General features: G+C 45.5%; 1 protein-coding gene across 2 annotated transcripts in view; it reads left to right on the top strand.

The window, feature by feature from the left end:
• Nucleotides 1–6276: 6276 nt before the first annotated feature.
• EFR3A (EFR3 homolog A) overlaps nt 6277–23885 on the top strand; it is a 51987-nt gene continuing 34378 nt past the window's right edge. For both annotated transcript variants that reach the window (XM_081323532.1, XM_081323533.1), the window contains exons 1-2: nt 6277–6332; nt 17297–17349. In XM_081323532.1, the coding sequence (XP_081179658.1) occupies nt 17337–17349 (13 nt within the window). In that variant the 5' untranslated portion in view covers nt 6277–6332; nt 17297–17336. The remainder of the gene's footprint in view (nt 6333–17296; nt 17350–23885) is intronic.

The following is a 23885-nucleotide window of genomic DNA, read 5'->3' on the forward strand; positions in this document are numbered from 1 at the left end:
AGAAAGAAGGTCGCAGTTTATTGAAGAGGAGAGCCAGACAGGAAGATGGCTCTCGAAGAAAAAAGAGAGTGAGCACATGGAGGGAGTGGGTTTTTATACCCTCTGGAGCCTTTTGTTTGGAGTCGTTTCCTGTTCCTGTTTGAGGCTCTGCATTTCCTGTGTCACGTATTCTGACCTGAGTCCGAGTGTGCCTTTCTGGTATTCTAATGGTGGTGGGTTAATCCCAGTGCTTTTTTTGTAAAAGAAAAAGGTGCCGGAACTCACACATGTCATACAACCCACCTTGCCTACCCTACAAGGTTCCATCCAAAAAAGGTGCCGGAACTCCGTTCTGAGCGTTCTATGACAAAAAAAGCCCTGGTTAATCCTATTATGTCCCAAGGGTCATATCCTGCTTCCCTGTGGCTGTGGCTGATGGCTCTTAGATTTTTGGTGTTGATTCTAGGGATCTTTCTTCCTAATCCCAGTTTCCTGATTCCAGTCTTTCTGACAAGATTATCTATCATCTGCAATTCTGCAGACTTGGGTTTCTGCTTGGGACAAAGACTTGGGGGCTTTTAAAATCCTTTAGGCAAATATATTCTGCCCTCTTAAACATTTCCTTCTCTAGGAGGCTGACTCCCCACACCACTTATCAGAAAACAAATAACGCTACGGACGCCGCGTCAACCGGGAACTAAGCAACCCAGCTTAAAAACAAGGCACCTAATTTTAGAACGGATTAAATTATCCACGGGACGGTTTCAGCCTCGCTTCCCTTTGCGAAACTGAACCGATAAGCTGCAGGAAGTTTGTGACAATGCGGTAAGATTAGGAAAGTTTCACAAGGACCCGCCGTGACTAAATGCCTTCGAAATCCGACAAACGTAAAGCTTTGTACCGAACACGGCAAACGCCACTAACCCGAGCGTGGAGACGAAACTTGCGCAAAGAAACCGCACAGAACGGCCCGTTTGAGACTTTTCCTATAAATATCTGAGCCAATATTGACTCAGGGAAGTGGACGGCGAGCCCTGCCTCTTTTTTCCGCAGAAAAACGTTGAGTCCTCGGTTTACGGCCACAGAGGAGCCCGTTTCCATTGCTTAGCGAGACGGTGGCTAAGCGAGTTTTGCCCCATTTTACAACCTTTCCCCGCCACCGTTGTTAAGCGAATCGCTGCAGTGGTTAAGCTAGTCAGACGGTCGTTAAGTGAATCTGGCTTCCCCTGTGGACTTTGTCAGAAGGTCGCAAAAGGGGATCACATGACCACCACCCCCGGGACGCCGCAACCGTTATAAGTACGAGTCAGTTGACGAGCGTCCGAATTTTGATCACGGGACCACAGGAACGGTCATAAGTGCGAAGCGTGTTCATAAGTCACTTTTTTCAGTGCGGTTGTAACTTCGAACGGTCACTAAGCAGACCGTTGTAAGTTGGGGATGAAATCCGTATTAACTGCTTTTGGGGAAGACTCCAAACCCGGGCAGAGCAGGGGCCCGTGTGCTGTTGCCAGCCTGGCGTTTTGCAAAAGTCGGTGGCCAGTTGAGCAGAGGGGGGTCTTGGGGTCTCAAAACGGGCCGGGAAGGTTGCAAATAGCAATCACGTGATGCTGGGACCGTGCAACAGTCACAAGTACATGCCAGTTTCCAAGCGCCCGAATTTTGATTACATGACCACGGGGATGCTGCAACGGTTATGTGAGGGAGGGCCGGCTGTAAGTCGCTTTTTTCAGTGCCGTAACCCAAGGACTACGTGTATGAGTGTACAGGAAGTCCTCGACTTACAACAGTTCGTTTAGTGACCATTCATAGTTACAACGGCAGCAGAAAATGCGGCTTATGATCATTTTTCACACTTACAAAAACCACTGCAGCATCCCCAGGGTCACATAATTAAATTTGGGGACACTTGGCAATTGACTCATGTTTATGACGGTCGCAGCGTCCCGGGGAATCACGGGATCCCCTTTTGCGACCTTCGGACCAGCAAAGTCCATGGGGAAGCTGGATTCACTTAACGACTGGGGTACTAAATTAACAGCTGCAGTGATTTGCTTAACGACTGTGGCAAGAAAGGCTGTAAAACTCACTGAACGAATGTCTCGCTTAGCAACGAAAATTTTGGGCTCCGTTGTGGTCGTAAAGCAAAGACCCCCTGTATGGATATAAGATTTAAAATCAGAAGGAATCGGGCAATTTCTCCAGCTCCCCAGCCTTATTCAAAGGTTTCCTGACTAGCAGGCTAACACAAAAACGAAATGCGTTAGTTGGAAAATGCACTAACTAGTCCGCTACTCATTTGCTACCATAGACTAACTCTGCTGGCCTCCCACCACGTCTCAGGTGTCACCACAGGAATTTGGACCTAAGCAAAATGGACCCACCTGGTCTGAAAAACAAATAACGGTATTTGTCTCTGCATTAGAACTCCACGCCTGCAAACAAGCGGGACAAAATTAAGCTGCGGCCAACTTAAGCAATGATGCAAGAATTTGTCTTCTGTAAAAATAAGATAAATAGAAATTATCCTATAAAAGGGAGCCAGTTTAGTAGAGGTTAAGGAACCAGGCTAGAAAGCAGGTGACAGTGAGTTCTAGTCTTGCCCTAGCCATGAAAGCCCGCTGAGTGACTTTGGGCCGATCCCTGGGTGACCGTGAGTTCTAGTCCCGCTTTAGCCATGATGTTGTTGAGCAGAGCATCTTGCATCACCCACAACTGGGGGATGATCTATCTCAGGGGGATTTTATAGTGATTAAAAAGCCGGTGTGTGTGTGTGTGTGTGTGTGTGTGTGTGTGTGTGTATTTGTGTTTGTATGTGATGGAGAAGACTCCAGGCACTCTCAAGAGATCCCAGCCTGATTTCTTTATCCCCCCCCCCCAAACTATTACAGGCAGTCCTGGACTTACCACCACAACTTAGCCCAGAATTTCCGTTGCTAAGCGAGACACTTGTTAAGCGAGTTTTGCCCCATTGCAAAACTTTTCTTGCCACATTTGTGAAGGGAATCGCTGCAAGCCATTAAATCAGTCGCCCGGTTGTTAAGTGAAATCGGCTTCCCCACTGCCTGTCAGCAGGTCGCAAAAGGGGGTGTCCCCTGATCCCGAGAAACTTCAACCGTCGCAAATGTGAGTCAGTTGCCAAGCCTCCAAACGTAAATCATGTGACCACGGGGGAATGCTGCAACGGTTGTTAAGTGTGAAAAACCGCCCTTAAATCGCTGTTTTCGGTGCCGTTGTAACATTGAACGGTCGCTAAATGAACTGTTGCAAGTGGAGGACCATGTGAATTTTTTTTTAATGGGTAGAGTCTGATAAAAAAGGTAGAGCTTTGATCCCACCATTGTGGTGTCCATTTTTTAACTGGATTGGGCCATATTTCCTGGGCAGAAACTCAGCCTCCAGTTCCCCCCCCCACCCTTTTTGAAATCTGCCTTCCGCAGCCTGACTCGCTTGGCAATCCTTTAGAATGGAATGGAATAGAATAGAATATAGGATATAGGATATAGGATATAGGATATAGGATATAGGATATAGGATATAGGATATAGGATATAGGATATAGGATAGAATATATTGAATATATTGAAACTCAAATACTTTGGCCACCTAATGAGAAGGAAGGACTCACTGGAGAAGAGCCTCATGCTGGGAAAGGTGGAGGGCAAGAGAAGAAGGGGACGACAGAGAATGAGGTGGCTGGATGGAGTCACTGAAGCAGGAGGCATGAGCTTAAATGGACTCCAGAAGATGGTGGAGGAGAGGAAGGCCTGGAGGAACATTGTCCATAGGGTCGCGATGGGTCGGACACGACTTCGCAACTAACAACTATCTATCTATCTATCTATCTATCTATCTATCTATCTATCTATCTATCTATCTATCTATCTATCTATCTATCTATCTACCTGACTGCTCTTTAGAAGGCCAGATCCTGAAGCTGAAACTCAAATCCTTTGGCCACCTAAGGAGAAGGAAGGACTCACTGGAGAAGAGCCTAATGCTGGGAAAGGTGGAGGGCAAGAGAAGAAGGGGACGACAGAGAATGAGGTGGCTGGATGGAGTCACTGAAGCAGGAGGCCTGAGCTTAAATGGACTCCAGAAGATGATAGAGGACAGGAAGGCCTGGAGGAACGTGGTCCATAGGGTCGCGATGGGTCGGACACGACTTCGCAACTAAGAACAGTTTGTAAGCCGCCCTGAGTCTTCGGAGAAGGGCGGGATATAAATGGAATAAAAATAAAAATAAAATAGAATATAAAATAGAATAGAGTGTAGAATAGAATAGAATATAGAATACAGAATCAGAATATAGAATAGAATATAGAATAATACAATATAGGATATAGAATACAATAGAATATAAAATAAATAGAATATTTAGAACAGAATAGAATATAGAATAGAACAGAACAGAATAGAGCTGAAAGGGACCTTGGAGGTCTTCTAGTCCAGCCCCCTGCTCAAGCAGGAGAACCTAAACTGTCTCAGACAAGGGACTGTCCAGTCTCTTCTTAAAGACCTCCACGGATGGAGCGCTCATGATTTCTGAAGGCAAAGGTTGAATGTGATTCTGATTCACAAGCTGACTCCCTACCAAACCCAGCTCTGGGCTTTCGTGGCCTGGCTGGGCTTGTCTCCAGCTGCATCCAAGGCTGGCTCACCCCCACTTTCCCCCCCCCCCCCCCCCCCGTTAGCTGCAGGAGCAGCAGCAGCAGCTGAGAGGGAGCTGAGGAAAGGGGGCCCAGTGGCCTAATGGATAAGGCATCAGCCTCCGGAGCTGGGGATTGTGGGTTCAAGTCCCACCTGGGTTGCACAGCCCCAATTTTTTATTGGCAGAGCCAGAGAAGGAGGGGAGGGGCTCTGAGAAGAGGCTTTAACACACACACACACCCGGGAGGGGGGGGGGCTAGTAACAGAGTAATCGAGTTGGAAGGGACCTTGGAGGTCTTCTAGTCCAGCCCCCTCCCACCCTCTTAAGCAGGAGACCCTCTGCCAGGGGTAGCCAAGTTTGGGAACTCTTAAGACTTGTGGACTTCAGCTCCCAGAATTCTGCAGCCAGTCATTCTGGGAATTGGACTCCCCTCCCCCTCCTTTAAAAGCATGCTGGCTGGGGAATTCTGGGAGTTGAAGTCCACAAGTGAGAAAAGGGCCAAGTCTGAAGAGCCCTGCTCTAACCTCTCCCGGAGCAGCAACACCACCTAGTGGCCGTAACTGGAGGTTACACCCTGAGGTTCTGCATAGAGTGCGGATTCTGCTTGGGGACGCTCTGTTTATGCCCAGAAACCCTCCTCTCCATGATCTGATGCATTTAGCCCCCGGGGACAGCTGTATTATCCTGAATATAACATGTTAACCCCAGGGAAGGATGCCCGAAGCCCCCCTAGATGCTTTTCAACACCGGGGTAAGCATTTTTTTCTTCCCTGACCATTTCAGCTTTGTATCTCATCAGTGCTTTTTAGATTTTTTTTCTATCATCTCCTTCCTAAATTTATTCTTTAAAAATCGAGATAATTTTTCAATCTGTCCAGGCAACCTGAGTTATTATATTATTAATAATTAAATTATTATTGTTGTTATTCTTTGTTATTATTTATTGTAATAATAATAATAATAATAATAATAATAATAATAATAATAATAATAATAAATAATAATAATAAATAATAATAATAATAATAATTTTATTTATTTTATTTTAATCCCATTTATATCCCGCCCTTCTCTGAAGACTCAGGGCGGCTTACAATTTAAGCACAAACCAATGTGCTTAGCAATAATAATAATAATAATAATAATAATAATAATAATAATAATAATAATAATAATAATAATAATAATTAATAATAATAATAATAATAATAATAATAATAATAATAATAATAATAATAATAATAATAATAATAATAATAATAATAATAATAGGGTTGGGGGGTCTCTGGGAATGCACCCCCGTTGCCCCTGCATGGCTTGGCCCCCGCCCGAAAGAGCCCCAGTGTGCAATCTGGGGGGGGGGACCCGGACTCCCCACTCGCTTCGGCAGGGCTGGGCCGGGGTCAAGGAGCCCCGAAAGGGACACCAGACCCCCGAACAGAGACGGGGGGGAGGGGGGAGAGGGAAAGCAACGCATTAAACACGCGAGTGGGTTCACACGACCCTCCAGACCCGCGAGAACGGGAGGGAGAGAAAGAGGGGGGGAGGCAGGCGGGGAGCCCCCCCTCCCTTCCCTGGCGCGCAGAACTACCACGCCCACAATGCCTCGCGCGGCGGGCCAAGATGGCGGCGGGGGCGGGCGGGTGGGGAGGGCGCCGTCGTTGCGGCTGCGGCTCCTCCGCCGGCGGCGTCCGGGCGCTGGGTGAGTCCGCGGGCGCTGGGACCGGGGGAGCGGGGAGGGGGGAGGCGAGCTAAGACCCCCCCGGGGACCCCCCCAGATGGCCCCTTTCCCGCCGCCCTCCCCCACCCGAGCGGTTTAGGGGAGCCCCCTCCCCAATCCGGAGGGCGCCCGCTTGGCGAAGGGCTCCCGGTCCGCCTCTTGCCGCAGAGCAGCGGGGGGCGGGAGAGGGGAGGGGGAGCAGCCTGGCCGGGGGGGGCAGGTGGGGGGGTCTCTTGGGGGCCGGTTCCGGCTCGGGGGGAGCACCTGGGCGCGGGGGTGGGTGGGTTGCAGCCGGGGGTCGCAGGGGAGCCCCCAGACCCGGGACGGGACCCCCCCCGATCCATTCCTTTCCCCTGGGGGGGGTTTTCAAACCTGGAAGGTTCGTTTTCAGGCTTTGAAGATTGCAACATTGTAACCTTTGGCCGCTCTGGCTTCTCATCTCGGGGGGGGGGGATCCGGTGAGACCCCTCGGGCCGCCCTGGGGGGTCCCGGGAGGAGGAGGAGCGGCTGCTCTCCTGCCCTCCCTGCGGGCCAGAAGACGGGGAGCGCGGGGGGGGGGGTCAGCTGTGGGGAAGCCAGGCGGAAACCAGGATCAATCCCAGGATAAGGACTTTTTCCCCCCCACTCCGAGGTTTTATCTTCCTCCTGGCCCTTTTGAACCCCTGGAAGTGTTTCCCCCCCCCCCCACTGTCCGGTGCACAGAAGAGCTGGACCTTGGAAGGGGGAGGGGCCTTGTCCAGCCCCCCCCCCACTCATTTGCGTGTCTTCAAGTCAGAACGGCTCCTCGCCACCTGGAGAGCCCCCCCTCCCCCCGGTGCAGCATTTGGGGTGAGGGATATAACGTTTGTGGCTCAGGGATGAACTGGGGGGGCCCTCCAGCCTTGTCGCTTTCTCATGACCCAACTAGGGAACACCATCAGGGCTAGAAGGGAGGGGGGATTGCAGAGAGGAGGAGGAGGAGGAGGATGACAGTGATGACTGAGGGGGGGGCGTCTTTGGTCCTCTCGTTTTCTTGCAGACTTCACATTGCCCAAGTAGGTAATATCACTAGTGTTAGAAGGGGGTGGGTAACCATGTGCACGGATGAGGTTGCCTAGTTTGGGTCATGAAAGGTCTGCAAGGAAACCACCCGTCTCAGAGAGCAACAAGGACCCCCCCAGTCCTTTCCTCCTCCTCCTCCTCCTCCTCCTCCTCCTCCTCCTCCTCCTCCTCCACACCTCACTCCCTTCTAGCACTGATGATGTTACCTAGTTGGGTCATGAAACATTTGCAAGGAAACCACCCATCTCAGAGAGCACCAGGGACCCCCCCAGTCCTCTCCTCCTCCTCCTCCTCCTCCTCCTCACACATCACTCCCTTCTAGCACTGATGATGTTACCTAGTTGTTCCTCCTCCTCTTCCTCTTCCTCCTCCTCCTCCTCCTCCACACACCTCACTCCCTTCTAGCACTGATGATGTTACCTAGTTGGGTCATGAAATGTCTGCAAAAAACCCGCCCATCTCAGAGAGCTCAAGGACCCCAGTCTCTCCTCCTCCTCCTCCTCCAGCTCCACTCCCTTCTAGCACTGATGATGTAACCTAGTTGGGTCATGAAACATTTGCAAGGAAACCACCCATCTCAGAGAGCACCAGGGACCCCCCCAGTCCTCTCCTCCTCCTCCTCCTCCTCACACATCACTCCCTTCTAGCACTGATGATGTTACCTAGTTGTTCCTCCTCCTCCTCCTCTTCCTCTTCCTCCTCCTCCTCCTCCTCCACACACCTCACTCCCTTCTAGCACTGATGATGTTACCTAGTTGGGTCATGAAATGTCTGCAAAAAACCCGCCCATCTCAGAGAGCTCAAGGACCCCAGTCTCTCCTCCTCCTCCTCCTCCAGCTCCACTCCCTTCTAGCACTGATGATGTAACCTAGTTGGGTCATGAAACATTTGCAAGGAAACCACCCATCTCAGAGAGCACCAGGGACCCCCCCAGTCCTCTCCTCCTCCTCCTCCTCCTCCTCCTCACACATCACTCCCTTCTAGCACTGATGATGTTACCTAGTTGTTCCTCCTCCTCCTCCTCTTCCTCTTCCTCCTCCTCCTCCTCCTCCACACACCTCACTCCCTTCTAGCACTGATGATGTTACCTAGTTGGGTCATGAAATGTCTGCAAAAAACCCGCCCATCTCAGAGAGCTCAAGGACCCCAGTCTCTCCTCCTCCTCCTCCTCCAGCTCCACTCCCTTCTAGCACTGATGATGTAACCTAGTTGGGTCATGAAAACCACCAAGCTCAGAGAGCACCAGGGACCCCCACAGTCCTCCCCCCCCCCCTCCTGCACAAGCTCCCCTCCCTTCGCTGGGCAACGAAAGGTCTGCAATCCTGGTTGTCCCGAAGGTGCTTTTTCTTTTTTTCCCCCCAAGAGGCAGCTGGACTGTCTTATTTTTCTTGGATGACATTTCGCTTCTCCTCCAAGAAGCCTGTTCAGCTCTGAGCGGATGGTGGGGGATAAAAGGATCTGTACTTATACGCGGCACAATGCCATGAGACACGTGCGGATCTGCACATTAGGGGAACAGAGCAGCCACCTCACAAACACCTGGCAGAACACAGGCGAGCCAGCCCGTCGGCACAAGAGTCGGCACCTCCATCTTCCTTTCAAAGACGAAGGCCGCTCTTTCGAAGACAGCAAAGTCCACAGTTTGGACAGAGAGGACCGCTGGTTTGCAAGGGGGGGGGGGTGTCAAAGAGGCCATCTAGGTCAAAACTGAACACCCCTCTCTCAAGAGAGGGGGAGGGATACGACATCCTCTATCTCCGGTCTACCGGTCCTTTCAGCAGCTCCAAGAAGGCTCCACACCCATTTCCAACTCTCAGGTGACCCCGAGGAGACAGATAAGACCTCCAGGTGGCCTCAATGACCCTCTAAAAGGAGGCAAATGACCGGCTCTCTGCAAGGAGTCTATATCCTTCCCTTCCCCACCATCCGTTCGGAGCCGAAGAAGCTTCTTGGAGGAGAAGCGAAACGTCTTCAGAAGAGAAACAGTCTGACTGGCTTCTGAAAAAAAGGCCCCTTTGGGTTTGCAAAAAAGCAACCAAGCTCAGAGGGCGCCAAGGACCCCCTCATTTGGAGTTAGGGCCGGTGGGCTCTTCTTGAGAGCGCAATTTCCGCCCTCCACGCGGAGGAGGGTTAGGGTTCATCGAGAAGGACTGTCAAGGCCAGCCATCCCGAGGTGCCTTATGCAATCCTGACACAGCCCGGGGACATGTCAGGCAACGCCTGGATGCCTCCGTGATGGGCTGGATGCAAGGACCGCCTGCTGCGACAGTGCGACAGCCCCATCAGAGGCACTTTAGGGAGCGCCTAGGAAATTGCAGGGGGCATCTGTGGTCAACGGAGCAGGAGGCTTTTCCTGGAACCTCGGTGGTCCCTGAGCGGGGATCTTTTCTTGGAGAGGTTTCCTGACCCAAACTAGGTAACGTCATCAGGGACCTCTTCCTCTCCTCTCCTCTCCTCTCCTTTATTTTCTCTCCTCTCCTCTCCCTATTTCCTCTCCTCCTCTCCTTTCTTATTTCCTTTCCCTATTTCCTCTCCTTCCTTCCCCTCCCCTCGCTGCTCTCTAAGCCTGGTGGTTTTCTTGCAGATGTTTCATGACCCAAACTAGGCAACATCAGCTAGCACTGACTGTTAGGCATATGGTGCTAGCCTACAATGTTGGGTTGAAAATATATTAACCATAATGCTATGTCTTTAAGTTGTTAATTGGCCAATGGGTGTGTAAGTGTTCTCATGGCCATAAGAGGAAGCTAGGAACGTAGCTTCTCTCTCTCTCTCTGAATTCACTGATCTCTACTATTACTGTTTTTGCTCTGCTGTTGGTTTACTACTGTTGTAAACCTGAACTGTGTATTGACCTCTGGACCGGTAAGAAGACTTTGTAGTTTGGATTACTCCTTGGACTGTTGCTATTGTCTATGACCTGGACTGTTTATTTTTGACTGTGCATTTTTGTTTTTACACCACCTCAAAGTAAAATACTTTTTGCTTTTTATAACTCAGTGTATTCTTGTGTGACTTTACTGCTCTCAGTACCATTCCTTGTCTGTGCAAACTCTTTGGTAGCACAAGGAGACCTCTGCACACTACAAATTCCTTAACACTGGTTATGGGCCCAGGCCTGTACTGAGAGTAAGTACACACAGTATTCCTAGCTGAGTTTGTATTTGGTGTAAAATGGCACAGGAACTGTTGTCAGGCATCTCCTGGATAACCCGGTTGGATGGGACAAACTATGTTTCCTGGTCCACAAAATGCTGCTTGCTTTTGCGCAAGGAAGGACTATGGGCTGTTGTAAATAACCCACCAGATACTACTGCTTGGGATCCAGATGACGAAGAGGATGTAAAGAAGTTAGACGACTTTAAACGAAGCAACGAGAAAGCTCTTTGCATTATTGGACTAACACTGAATGACCAGCAGCTTGTCCATATTCGTGGTGAGGAGTCTGCTGCTAGGTGTTGGGATGTTTTGCGAAGGCTTTATGTTCGTGACAGTGTGGGTGCACATATACACCTTACACGTAAGCTGTTTAGGGCTCGTCTGCAGAAGAATGGAGATATGCTGACCCATTTAAATTACATGAAGGCAACTTTTCAAGAGCTTCATGAAAAGGAGCTGATTTTTTCAGAGTTGCATCAGGTCTACATTATTCTGTCATCTTTGGATGAGAGTTATGATGGGTATGTTTCTTCTTTGGAAGTCCTGACCAGAGAGGAACTGACATTGACTAACATTACTGGGAGACTGCTGGAAGAGTCCAGAAGGAGGCGTGACAGAGACCAGCTGAGAGAGACACAACCACTAGAGGAGCAGCAATTCACCACTGCTTACAACGTCAAGAAATGTTATTCTTGTGGGGCTAGAGGGCATATAGCCAAATTCTGTAGAAAGGGTAAAAAACAGAATGTGAATAGCAGTGGGAAGGCTAAGAAGGGCGTTGGTTTGACTGTTTCTGGTGAATCAACATCCAGAAACAATGAATTGTGGGTTGTTGATAGTGGGGCTTCACAATGCATTACTAAAGTGAAGGATAGGTTTATTAATATGAGAAACAGCAACCAATATGTTTCACTGGCAAACGGTTGGAGGATGAAGGCCTCTGGTGAAGGTAATTCCTATTGTCCATGCATTGATGAACAGTTACCTATGTTATATATACCTAAACTAAGATTCAACCTGTTATCTGTAAGGGAATTGGTTAAAGTTGGGTTTGTGGTAACATTCAGAGGGGAGCAATGCACTATTGAGAGGAGTGGAACCTGTGTAACTGCTAATTTGAAAAATGGTTTATTCGTTCTCACAAGTAACCAGGTTAGTACAGTTAAAGCTAACTCAATATGTGAGAACAAGAAGCCACATGATGAATGTATACATTTATTGCATAGGCGGTTAGGGCATGTAAACTTTAACTCACTACGAAAAACAGTTGAATTAGTAGAAGGAATTAAACTGAAGCCATGTAGTAAGTATTTGAATTGCAATGCCTGTAATCAGGAAAAGAGCAAGGCAACTCCTGCAAACAGGATAAACGGCTTCAAAACAACTGTTCCTTTGGAAGTTGTGTTTGCTGATTTAATTGGACCCATGAAACCAAGTTTAGGAGGGTCATGTTATGTTTTAAGTATATTGGACCACTACTCTCGTTATGGTTTTTGTTATCTGCTTAAGTCAAAGGCAGATACTTTCCAACAATTTGCAAACTGGCTGAAGTTCGTGGAGAGAAAAACAAAGAGAAAGGTTCAGTGCATAATTACTGATAATGGTACTGAATTTACAAACAAGCGTTTTGTTGATATGCTACAATCAGCTGGCATTGAGCATAAACGTTCAGCCCCATATAGGCCTCAACATAATGCTTTTGTTGAGAGACGTGGGCAAACGTTACAAGCCATGATGAGAACCATGTTACAAGATTCTGGCTTAACAGATAGACTGTGGGGGGAGGCAGCAAAATGTGCAAACCATGTTCTGAATATAGTTGTTAATACTTCTACTGGTAAAATACCATATACTATATGGCATGGTAGAAGACCAAACCTTGATTACCTGCACACGTTTGGCACCCCAGCTTGGGTCCACATTCCTGCACAACTCAGGAGTAAAGGCCAACATAGGGCTAGGCAATTATACTTTGTAGGTTATGAAGCTAACCACAGATCCTATCGTTTCTGGGAACGAGGCACAACTAATGTATATAACAGTGCGAGTGCAAGATTCCTTGAGCACGTTGGTTGGGATAGGTTAGAGCAAGAAACTGTTAATACTGATCCTCTAGTGTTTGAGGACTCCTCTGATAACGTAACTAGTAATGATAATGCATCTCCTGTAAATATAAAAGATGAAGAGGAGATAGGGGAGATAAAAGATGAATCAGAGGAAGGAAAGGAGCCAGAAATTCAAAGCCCTGTAATTCCTTGGCGTTCAACGCGCATCAGACATCCACCTGATCGCTATGAAGCTAGTAGTATGTCAAGTTAGTGTAGAGCCTTCTAACTATGATGAGATCAGGATGTATCCTGAAAAGGAACAGGCATCATGGAAAGCTGCAATGAACAGGGAGTTGAATTCTTTGCAGGATCTTAATGTTTATGAGAAAGAAAAACTGCCACCTGGTGAGCAAGCTATAGGTTGCAAATGGATATATAAAATAAAGAAGGGTGTAGACGGAACTATAACCCATAAGGCACGTTTGGTTGCACAAGGTTTTGCCCAAACTACTGAGGATTATGACGAAGTGTTTGCACCCAGTCTAAGGGCAACTACTTTAAGAGCAGCTTTAGTATGGGCGGCTAAAAACCAATATATGGTTAACCATGTAGATGTTGAAACTGCATATTTACATGCTCCATTGCAACATACTATTTATTTAAGAATACCACCAGGATTGACCAGTGATAGAGACCATGATTGTTGGGAATTAAAGAAAAGCCTCTATGGATTGAAACAATCAGGCTATGAGTGTAATAAATGTTTAGTTAATGAGTTAAGTGCAATAGGTTTTGTAGCCAGTAATGCTGATCCTTGTTTGTTTAGAAGAGAACACAACGGAGCATTATCTTTTATTTTATTATTCACAGATGATATTGCAATAATAACAAAAACTGAGTTAGAAGCACAAACTATCATTTCAAGATTGCAAACTAAATTCACAATTAGAAATCTTGGAGAAATTAGCCACTATTTGGGGTTAGATATTGTGAAAACAAATAGGGGTTTTAAGGTGTCGCAAGCCAGTAAGATATCTCAGTTATTAAAGAGATACAATATGGAAATGTGTAAACCAGCTAAAACTCCGATGGCTATGGATTTTAAGGACACTAATGTTGAGAGTCCTGTATTTGATAAGACTATGTACCAATCTTTGATAGGAAGTCTTATGTATCTGAGTAATTGGACTAGACCTGATATTTCTTACTGTGTAAATCAATTAGCTAGGTACAACAATAATCCAACTGTTAGACACTGGCAATCAGCTAAACGAGTATTAAGGTATTTGAAGCAGACTATTCACTACTCGTTATATCTAGAGCCAAATCGTGAGTTAATCCTTACTGCATATGCAGATGCGAGTTTTGCCTCTGATTCAAACACTCGTAAATCTACTTCAGGGTTGGCTGTAATGTTGGGTGATTCTTTAATTGGATGGAAATCTATTAGACAAAAACACATAAGCTTATCTACAATGGAGGCTGAATTTTCATGTCTATCAGTGTTATGTACAGAACTGCTAGTGTACAAACAATTATTGTTAGATATGGGTTTAAATGTAAATGATCCATTCATTGTATATGAGGACAATCAAGCTGCGATAAAGATGGCTAATAATGCTGCAGTAAGAACAAGATCTAAACATACTGATCTTCGTTATTTAAATGTCAGACAATGTGTCAAAGATAAATTAATACAGTTAGAGTATTGTCCATCTGATGTAAATATTGCAGACCATTTTACGAAGGTACAAAGTGCTGTGAAACACAATGCTAATTGTGAAAGAATGTGCATAAGATTGTAAGAGTTATATATTATTCTACCCAAAGGGGAGAATGTTAGGCATATGGTGCTAGCCTACAATGTTGGGTTGAAAATATATTAACCATAATGCTATGTCTTTAAGTTGTTAATTGGCCAATGGGTGTGTAAGTGTTCTCATGGCCATAAGAGGAAGCTAGGAACGTAGCTTCTCTCTCTCTCTCTGAATTCACTGATCTCTACTATTACTGTTTTTGCTCTGCTGTTGGTTTACTACTGTTGTAAACCTGAACTGTGTATTGACCTCTGGACCGGTAAGAAGACTTTGTAGTTTGGATTACTCCTTGGACTGTTGCTATTGTCTATGACCTGGACTGTTTATTTTTGACTGTGCATTTTTGTTTTTACACCACCTCAAAGTAAAATACTTTTTGCTTTTTATAACTCAGTGTATTCTTGTGTGACTTTACTGCTCTCAGTACCATTCCTTGTCTGTGCAAACTCTTTGGTAGCACAAGGAGACCTCTGCACACTACAAATTCCTTAACACTGACAATGCCACTTAATTTGGGTCCTGAGAGGTCTGCAAGGAAATAATCAAGTGCAAAGACCCCTGAGCTACAGATATTCTCCTTTATCGGTTTCCTGCAGCTATTTTGGAAAATAGCAGTAAGTAGCCGGTTGACTAACAACTGTAAGTAGTTTCCATTAAAGGACTGGGGTCAAATCCTTACTGTGGTCATAGAGCAGCATAGGAAAGACAAATTGCAAACAGCCATTTTCAAAGCGAAAAAAAGAATATAAAACACATGAAATTAAAATATATACTGCGTCCTGGACATAGCTCTATGCCAGCAATACTTGAGGAATATCTGCGTCTCTCCCCAGGCAGCTGATATTTCAAAAAAAATTCTCTACATAGGACGTTAAAGGGCAATTTTCTGAAATGCCGTTGGTGATCCAAATTCAAGGGGTGCAGCAGGAATTTTTCAGAACAGTTTTATGCCAGGGCTTCTCTAATTGATCCCTAATAGCACTTTTACTACGCACATTTTAAAGAGTGAGACTTACAAGGGTACAGAAGCTTCTTTGCCATTTTCCTGGCCACATAAAATGTGGAAACGAAAGTGTACGCTCTGCTCATTTTTTCCTTTCATAATAAGATGGCGTATTTTTTTCCATCACATTGGGAAAAAAATAATTAAAATCTGTGAGTAAAAATTGAGGCCAAATCCTTTTCAAATGAGAGTCTCCGTTGCATTCTTGCCATTTCATATATGCATATATATATATATACATATACATATATATATACATACATACATACACACACACATATATACACACACACACACACACACATATATATATATATATATATATATATATATATATATATATATATATACACATACACACACACACACACACATACATACATACATATATAAAATCACCATTAATATTTGGTAAACAGTTTGTTGTCTGGGTTTATATTTACAAACAATAACAATTACTTTCTATAATTCCTTACTCCACATAGTAGCCTTCCTTGATTTTCTCTTCTTCCAATAATATTCTCTTTTATCGACCTGAAATTAGTACATTACTTTGTATTTTAGCAGATGACAATTGAATAGAGACATTTTTCTAGTGTTTCTGCAAGTAGCAACCACATCAATAGGAAGCGTCTTTCTAAAAAAACAAAAAAACAAAAACTGCACTCCTGCCATTTAAATTCAGTTTGGTTGCAAGCAGTAATCTCCGAGGATATTGGTGAGTGGTGATCAGGGGATCCATTCAGCCGTGTCCGATTCTTGGTGATCCTCTGGGCCAGGTTTCTCCATATCTTCCGATCTGAAGCTGGAAGTTTCTGTTCTTCTATGCCAGGTGTAGGCAACCTTGGCTCTTTTATGACTCCTGGACTTCAACTCCCAGAATTCCTGGGCCAGCATGAGGGAACTATGGCCCCTTCATGACTCCTGGACTTCAACTCCCAGAATTCCTGGGCCAGCATGAGGGAACTATGGCCCCTTCATGACTCCTGGACTTCAACTCCCAGAATTCCTGGGCCAGCATGAGGGAACTATGGCCCCTTCGTGACTCCTGGACTTCAACTCCCAGAATTCCTGGGCCAGCATGAGGGAACTATGGCCCCTTCATGACTCCTGGACTTCAACTCCCAGAATTCCTGGGCCAGCATGAGGGAACTATGGCCCCTTCATGACTCCTGGACTTCAACTCCCAGAATTCCTGGGCCAGCATGAGGGAACTATGGCCCCTTCGTGACTCCTGGACTTCAACTCCCAGAATTCCTGAGCCAGCATGGCTCAGCTTGGAAACCTCTCCCTTTCCCCTCAGCATGGCTGGCTCAGGAATTCTGGGAGTTGAAGTCCACGAGTCATAAAAGGGCTAAGGTTGCCTACCCCTGTTCTATGCTCTGCGGCCCTGTGTTCCCCTTCCCCAGGAAGTCCTCAACTTACAAGGGTTCGTTTAGTGACCGTTCAAAGTTACAACGGCACTGGAAAAAGGGACTTATGACCATTGCAGGTTCCTCACAGGTGATCAAAATTCAGACAGTTGGCACCTGGTTCATATTTGTGACGGTCGCAGTATCCCAGCGTCATGTAATCCCTTTTGGGGACCTTCTGACATGGGGAAGCCAGATCCACTTAACGACGGTCCTTAAGCAAATCTGGCTTCCCCATTCTCTTGGCTTGCCAGAAGATCCCAAAAGGGGATCACTGGAACCGTCATAAGTACAAGTCGGTTGTCAGGTGTCTTGAATTTTGATCACGTGACCCACGGCCGTAAGTCTCTTTTTCCAGTACCTTTGCAACTTCAAACGGTCGCTAGACGAACTGTAATCGGTGGCAAAGCTATCGGTTATCAGAGAAACGGTTCTGATGTGGCCTTTCTTTCTTTCTTTCTCCCAGATTATCGGCATGTGGGAAATAGAGGACAAATGACACATTCATGATGCCGGGACGTGAGTAGAGAAATCTGTTAATTGTGTACATGGAGACTTTTAAGACCCTTGGAAAAAAGACCGGGTGGGGGCGGAGGGGGTGGGCGACAGGGCGCTTATTACTGAAGATAGATAAATCTCTGGCTTCTCGTCCTCCGAAACTGCCAGAGTCTGGGTAATTGTTATCCAGAAAAGGATGAGCAATTTGATTTACTTGGCAAAGATTTGCGGAAGTTAAAGCAATCCTGAAGGGGAATCTAGCCGTGCCTTGACTTGCAGTCAGTCTCTGCAACTCCAGACGAAGCTTAAATGGCGAGTGGGGGGCTGAACTACAGGGATATTTATTCTCCAAGCACTGCAACACTTTTGAATTCTGCTTTGACCAAGGCGGGAGAGATCGAGAAACACTTTACCCCTCTGAGCCCAAGAAAAATATAGGGTTTCCTGCCTGAGCAGGGGGTTGGACTAGATGACCTCCAAGGTCCATTCCAACGTCATCATCATCATCATTATCATCATCATTATTATTATAACCTGGTTTTTCGATCTATCAGGCCTGGACTGAAGGGGTTTTAGCTTTTTAAATGTTGTTTTAACTGGGCTTAATTAATTTAATGTATTTTAATTCTATATTATTTTTATATTGTATTTTATGCTGCCCTGTAAACCGCCCTGAGTCCTTCGGGAATAGGGCGGTATAGAAATTTAATTAATTAAATAAATAAATAAATATAAAGCTTTTATTCATAAAACATGAAACTCAGTCAACTGAACACTCAAATTGACTGGCACTAAGGGTTGACACGGGTTGCTGCCAGCATCCTAGGTATCAACCAGGCATCTCCTTAAAATGTCGGATGTTCCGAGTAGCGCAGTTTTTTGTAGCTTTGCTGGAGTTATTGCAGGAAGCTGCAATTTCTTGATGTGTTTTGCAAAGTTTTTGGACATAGCTCCCAGTGCCCCGATGACAATGGGTATCACTGTTACATGTTTTATCCATAATCGTGCAGTTTCTATTATCATCATCATCATCATTATCATCATCATCATCATCATTATTATTATTATTAAAGAAACAAAGTTGCAATGAAGGAGTTCACAGCGTATAGAGACTTTGGAACCGGTGCATCAGCTAAACCTGCCTGTATTCTTTCGTACTTGTCCGTGAAAATCTCTCCTGTTCTTTTCCAAAACAATTATTTATATTTTTTTTGCAAAGGAAAAGTAATAGTTTGATTGGAATGATAGCTTTCCCCCCCCCCCCGCCATGGCACAGAGGGACTTTGACATGGATGCCTTGGATTGCGTGCCTGGCTGAGGAATTCTGGGAGTTGAAGTCCACAAGTCACAAAAGGGCCAGGTCTGAAGACCCCTGGGTTAAGGTCTTGCCGCAGGATGGAAGCTGTTCCAAGTTGCCTTTTGCAATTGACTGATGGTGAATTTGTCAAGGCCGGTGGTGTTCAAGTGGTTCCCCAGATGTTTTTTGGATTGCATTCGAGGCACTTATTACTACGGGAACTATCTTTTCCGCATTTCTTTTGCCACTCTCATTCTCCTTCTATCCAGGTGTTTGTATTTTGGAATTTTTCTCCACTCCTTTCAGATTCTGCAACATCCATTATTCAGACTTTTTTCCCCCCTGTCTTTCGTATCGTTGCTCACGATTAGTGTGGGTTCATGCCCCACACACTGAGAATCCTTGTTTTACGGCATGTTTGACTGCAGGTAGTCCTCAATGTACGACCACAATTGAGTCCAACAATTTTGTTATTAAGCGAGGCATTTGTTAAGTGGGTTTTGCCCCGTTTTATGGCTTTTCTTGCCACAATTGTGAATCTTTGCAGTTAAGTTGGTCACACGGTCGTTAAGTGAATCCGGCTTACCCCATTGACTTTGCTTGGCAGAAGGTCACAAAAGGGGATCACGTGAACACTCCCCCCCCCCCAGGATGCAGCGACCGTCATAAATGTGAACCAGTTGCAAGCGTCCAAATTCTGATCATTTCACCCTGGGAACGCTGCAACAGTTGTAAGTATGAAAATGTAGGTCACTTTTTCAGTGCCCTCATAACTTTGAACCCTCACTAAATGAACTGTTGTAAATCGAGGACTACCTAGATTTAAATCAGTCTCCAGTGATAATGATAATAATAAAAACAACAACACGCCAGATATCGCAGTCGTAGAGAACCGAAGCGTACAGTTGATTGATATCGCTGTACCAGGAGATGCCAGAGTCGAAGAAAAAGAACTGGAAAAAATTACGAAATACTGCGACCTGGCCATCGAAATGGCGCGATTATGGATGAAACGTGTAACAGTGATACCCATTGTCATCGGGGCACTGGGAACGATGTCCAAAAACTTTGCAAAACACATCGAGAAATTGCAGCTTCCTGCAATAACTCCAGCAAAGCTACAAACAACTGCGCTACTCGGAACATCTTACATTTTAAGGAGATACCTGGTTGATACCTAGGATGCTGACAGCAACCCGTGTCAGCCATTAGCGCCAGTCAATTTGAGTGTTCAGTTGACTGAGGTTCATGTTTAATGAATAAAAATTATATAATAATAATAAAGTTGGAAGGGACCCTGGAGGTCATCTAGGCCAACCCCCTGCTCAGGCAGGAAACCTTATACCATTCCAGACCAATGGCTGTCCAATCTCTTCTTAAAAACTTCCAGTGTTGGAGCATTCACCACTTCTGGAGGCAGGTTGTTCCACTGGTTAATTGTCCTTGCTGTCAGGAAGTTTCTCCTTAGTTCCAGGTTGCTTCTCTCCTTGACTAGTTTCTATCCGTTGCTTCTTGTCCTGCTTTCAGGCGCTTTGGAGAATAGCTTGACTGCCTCTCTTCTTTGGGGCAGCCCCTGAGATACTGGAAGGCTGCTATTATGTCCCCCTTGGTCCTTCTCTTCATTAAACTACACATACCCAATTCCAGCAACCGTTCCCTATATGTTTTAGCCTCCAGTCCCCTAATCAACTTTGTTGCTCTTCTCTGCACTCTTTCTAGAGTCTCAACATCTTTTTTACATCGTGGTGACCAAAACTGGATGCCGGATTCCAAGTGTGGCCTTACCAAGGCGTTGTAAAGTGGTATTAACCCTTCATGTGATCTTGATTCTATCCTCCTGTTAATTGGGAAGCGTTTTGGGGAGAAACCCCTGAGGTTCATGCGGCAAGAGTTGGTGCATTCCAACGACACTGATTCTCTGCCTAACTTTGCTTTGACTGATGACGGTGCTTGGATGAGCAAGGGAACGCTCCAGATTAACAACATGTGGTCCAGTTGCCCTGATTCAACCTTTAGATATGGAGGGCTGCTTCCTCCGATAAACACATCTGGATCTGCTCCCATCTTTCCTTTTCCTACATCAACATTGAACGTTTATCCCTTTTTACTATTCTTTACCCTTTTTATTGGCTGTACAATACATAATAGTACACAATAATAGTACTATTATGATCATGGTATGTCCCACGGTCTGCCAGATGTTCAGAGCGGATTTGGCATTTTTGTCTGCCTATTGAGCCCTTTCCAAAGACCTGGGACAAGCAGATGTTGGTGTTTGATGGGGATACAGATTTTGTCGCAGGATGGAAGCTGTTCCAAGTCAAGCCGCCTTTTGCAATTGACTGATGGAGAATTTGTCAATGCCGAAGGTGTTCAAGTGGTGCTCCAGATGTTATTATGGTTCATCACTTAGCCAGATGTTCAGAGACAGATTTGGCATTTTTTCCTACCTCTCTAATCCTTACCAACCTATTATTATTATTATTATATTCCATTGTTTTGCAAGTCTACTGAGTGCTTCCGTGCAAACTCCTTGGGTGTCTCACCAAACTTGGCCAAATAAAGAAAATTAATCAAATAAAATGGAAGTGGCTGCAGGAGAAAAAAATGCCGGCCTATTGAAATCCAAGTCATTTAAGGCCAAAAATCTGGATCTCCGGGGAGGCAGCGCACTCACCTCTGTTGCCACAGCAAAGCCAAGCCGAACTTCGGAGCTGGCAACTTTTAATGATGATTAGAGGTTTCGGGAGCAGCCGTGACCTTTCTTCCCGAGCAGTTTGCCGGACGTGTTTGGACTTGTTGGAAAGCTTGTTATTCACCGCTCTTCCTGGGCTGCACAGAATAAACGCCGCATCCCTGTGTGTCCTTTCTGTGGAGGGACACCGTCGCTCCGGTTGTGAGTTGCACTGGAGAAGGAACAGGCCACGAGACGCTGGCCGGTTTCTCCTTTCCAGGGTCCTGCATTATTAAGGGGAATTGCACTCGTGGCCTCGTTCCGCGAGCCTGGGTGTCGATGTCAAATGCGGATTGAAAGCCGGTGTCCGAATTCAGCAATGCTCCAGTGCAGGCTGAAAGGACACCGGAGGAGAGTTGAGGGCACCCACCAGGCTGAATGACACAAGCCGGCAAGGATGAGGACCTATGTGGCTGTTCCTGTAGCTGAGCGAGATGCTTCTTACGCCTACAACCCTGCCTGGGAACCGGGACCCTTTGCGTGTTTCGGTAGGGGACACGTCTCCTCTTCAGCTGAAGACCTTGATGGGAGAGCAGCTTCTTCCAAAGTCAGGAGAGCAGCAATGCTACACAACGGCTGCATGATTGTGCAGTTTCCTGGTTGTTTGTTGTGGCTGTGCAAGAAGCAGCTAGCTTGTTGGTGGTCTGGAAGATAGTGTGGGTTTTAACCCCATAGACTGGACAGGGTGGGCAACGCTGGCCCCTTGACCACCTGTGGACTTCAACTCCCAGGATTCCTGAGCCAGCCTGGCTCAGAAATTCTGGGAGTTGAAGTCCACAGGTGGTCAAGGAGCCATCGTTGCCCACCCTGTCCAGATAAGCAGTGGGGCAGGAATGGGGGAGAGAAGGCAGCACACCTACGTGGAGGAGAACTGGACTTATTATTTGCTGAAGTCTTCAAAAATCAGCTTGCTCATTTGCAAATAAATAAATAAATAAATTGGTTTAGGTTTCTTGCAATGTCTGATGATAAAAAAACGAGATTTTTATACTTCTGCAATCACTTCATTCTGGCTAATGAACCTAAGAGCCTAAAGTTCCCAACAGAACTTCTTCGTCTCCCTTCCTGCACTGTGAAATAATCTATCGACGTAACAGAAAGGTAGGTTTTGATGGAGCAAAGAGCCAGGTGGGGGAGATACCCCAATATAGTGGAAACAGCTTTTTCTATCTAGGATATTGGTGCATTTGCTCTGGGCTTAAAAGAATCTTTGCTTTTTGTTTCTGAGACTGCATTTTATTTTATTTTTATTATGATGATGATTATTTGATTTACAATGGCTGAATTTTTCAGGAGGGAGTGAATTGAGAAACATCCTGCAATTATTTTCCCTTTGCAAGTTCATCAACAGATGCTTTGATATCTTGAGAATTAAGAAGCACTTTTGGTGGTTAACGTAAACCTTTTGGGCTCCAGGGAACGGTTCTGTGGAGAAAGGTTTTTCCATGGACCGGAGAGTGTGTGGTTTTGTGTGCTGCCTGCATCCCATGGATGAGGCTTTGCTTGTTTGTGTGGACCGGTTGCTGGCATGCCACAGCGTGGTACTGGTCCACGGACCGGGGGTTGGGAATCCCTGGTGCAAAGAGCTCCAGTTTTTCTTTAAAAAAAACAACACCTTATTTGATTTGTTCCACCACAATAGTTGCCAGGGAACTGAGTTATTAGTGTGAGACACATCTGGAGGCAGCTGTTGGGCACGTTGAAATGCAGCTGCTGTGAGCCAGGCATGCAATCTTATTGCCGTCCTTAGGAATGTTCACCCATCTTTATCTTAGGAATATCCATTATCAAGCAGAGTTTGGTGTAACTTTCGGGAAATGCTGCAGCTTTGAAGGCGGTCTGAGAAACAAACAGGTTACTTCACTCATTTGGGATTTTTCTGGATAGCCACTTGTCTGAGATGGTATATAGGTTCTCCTGCTCGTGTGGGGGCTGGACTAGAAGACCTCCAAGGTCCCTTCCAGCTTCTACTCCATTCCATATATTTCTATTCTATTCTATTCTATTCTATTCTATTCTATTCTATTCTATTCTATTCTATTCTATTCTATTCTATTCTATTCTATTCTATTCTATTCTATTCTATTCTATTCCATTCCATTCCATATTTTCTATTCTATTCTATTCTATTCTTCTATTCTATTCTTATTCTATTCCTGTTCCTATTCCTATTCCTATTCTATAATCTATCCTACTCTATTTTATTCTACAATCTATTCCATTCCATCTATTCCATTCCATTCCATTCCATATTTTCTATTCTATTCCATTCCATTCCATTCCATATATTCTATTCTATTCTATTCTATTCTATTCTATTCTATTCTATTCTATTCTATTCTATTCTATTCTATTCTATTCTATTCTATTCTATTCTATTCTATTCTATTCTATTCTATTCATTCTATTTCTATTTCTATTTCTATTTCTATTCCATTCCATTCTATTCCATTCCATTCCATATTTTCTTTTCTATTCTATTCTATTCTATTCTATTCTATTCTATTCTATTCTATTCTATTCTAT

This window comes from Vipera berus, assembly GCF_964194415.1.
Source record: "Vipera berus genome assembly, chromosome: 3".
In the NCBI taxonomy this organism is placed as follows: domain Eukaryota; kingdom Metazoa; phylum Chordata; class Lepidosauria; order Squamata; family Viperidae; genus Vipera; species Vipera berus.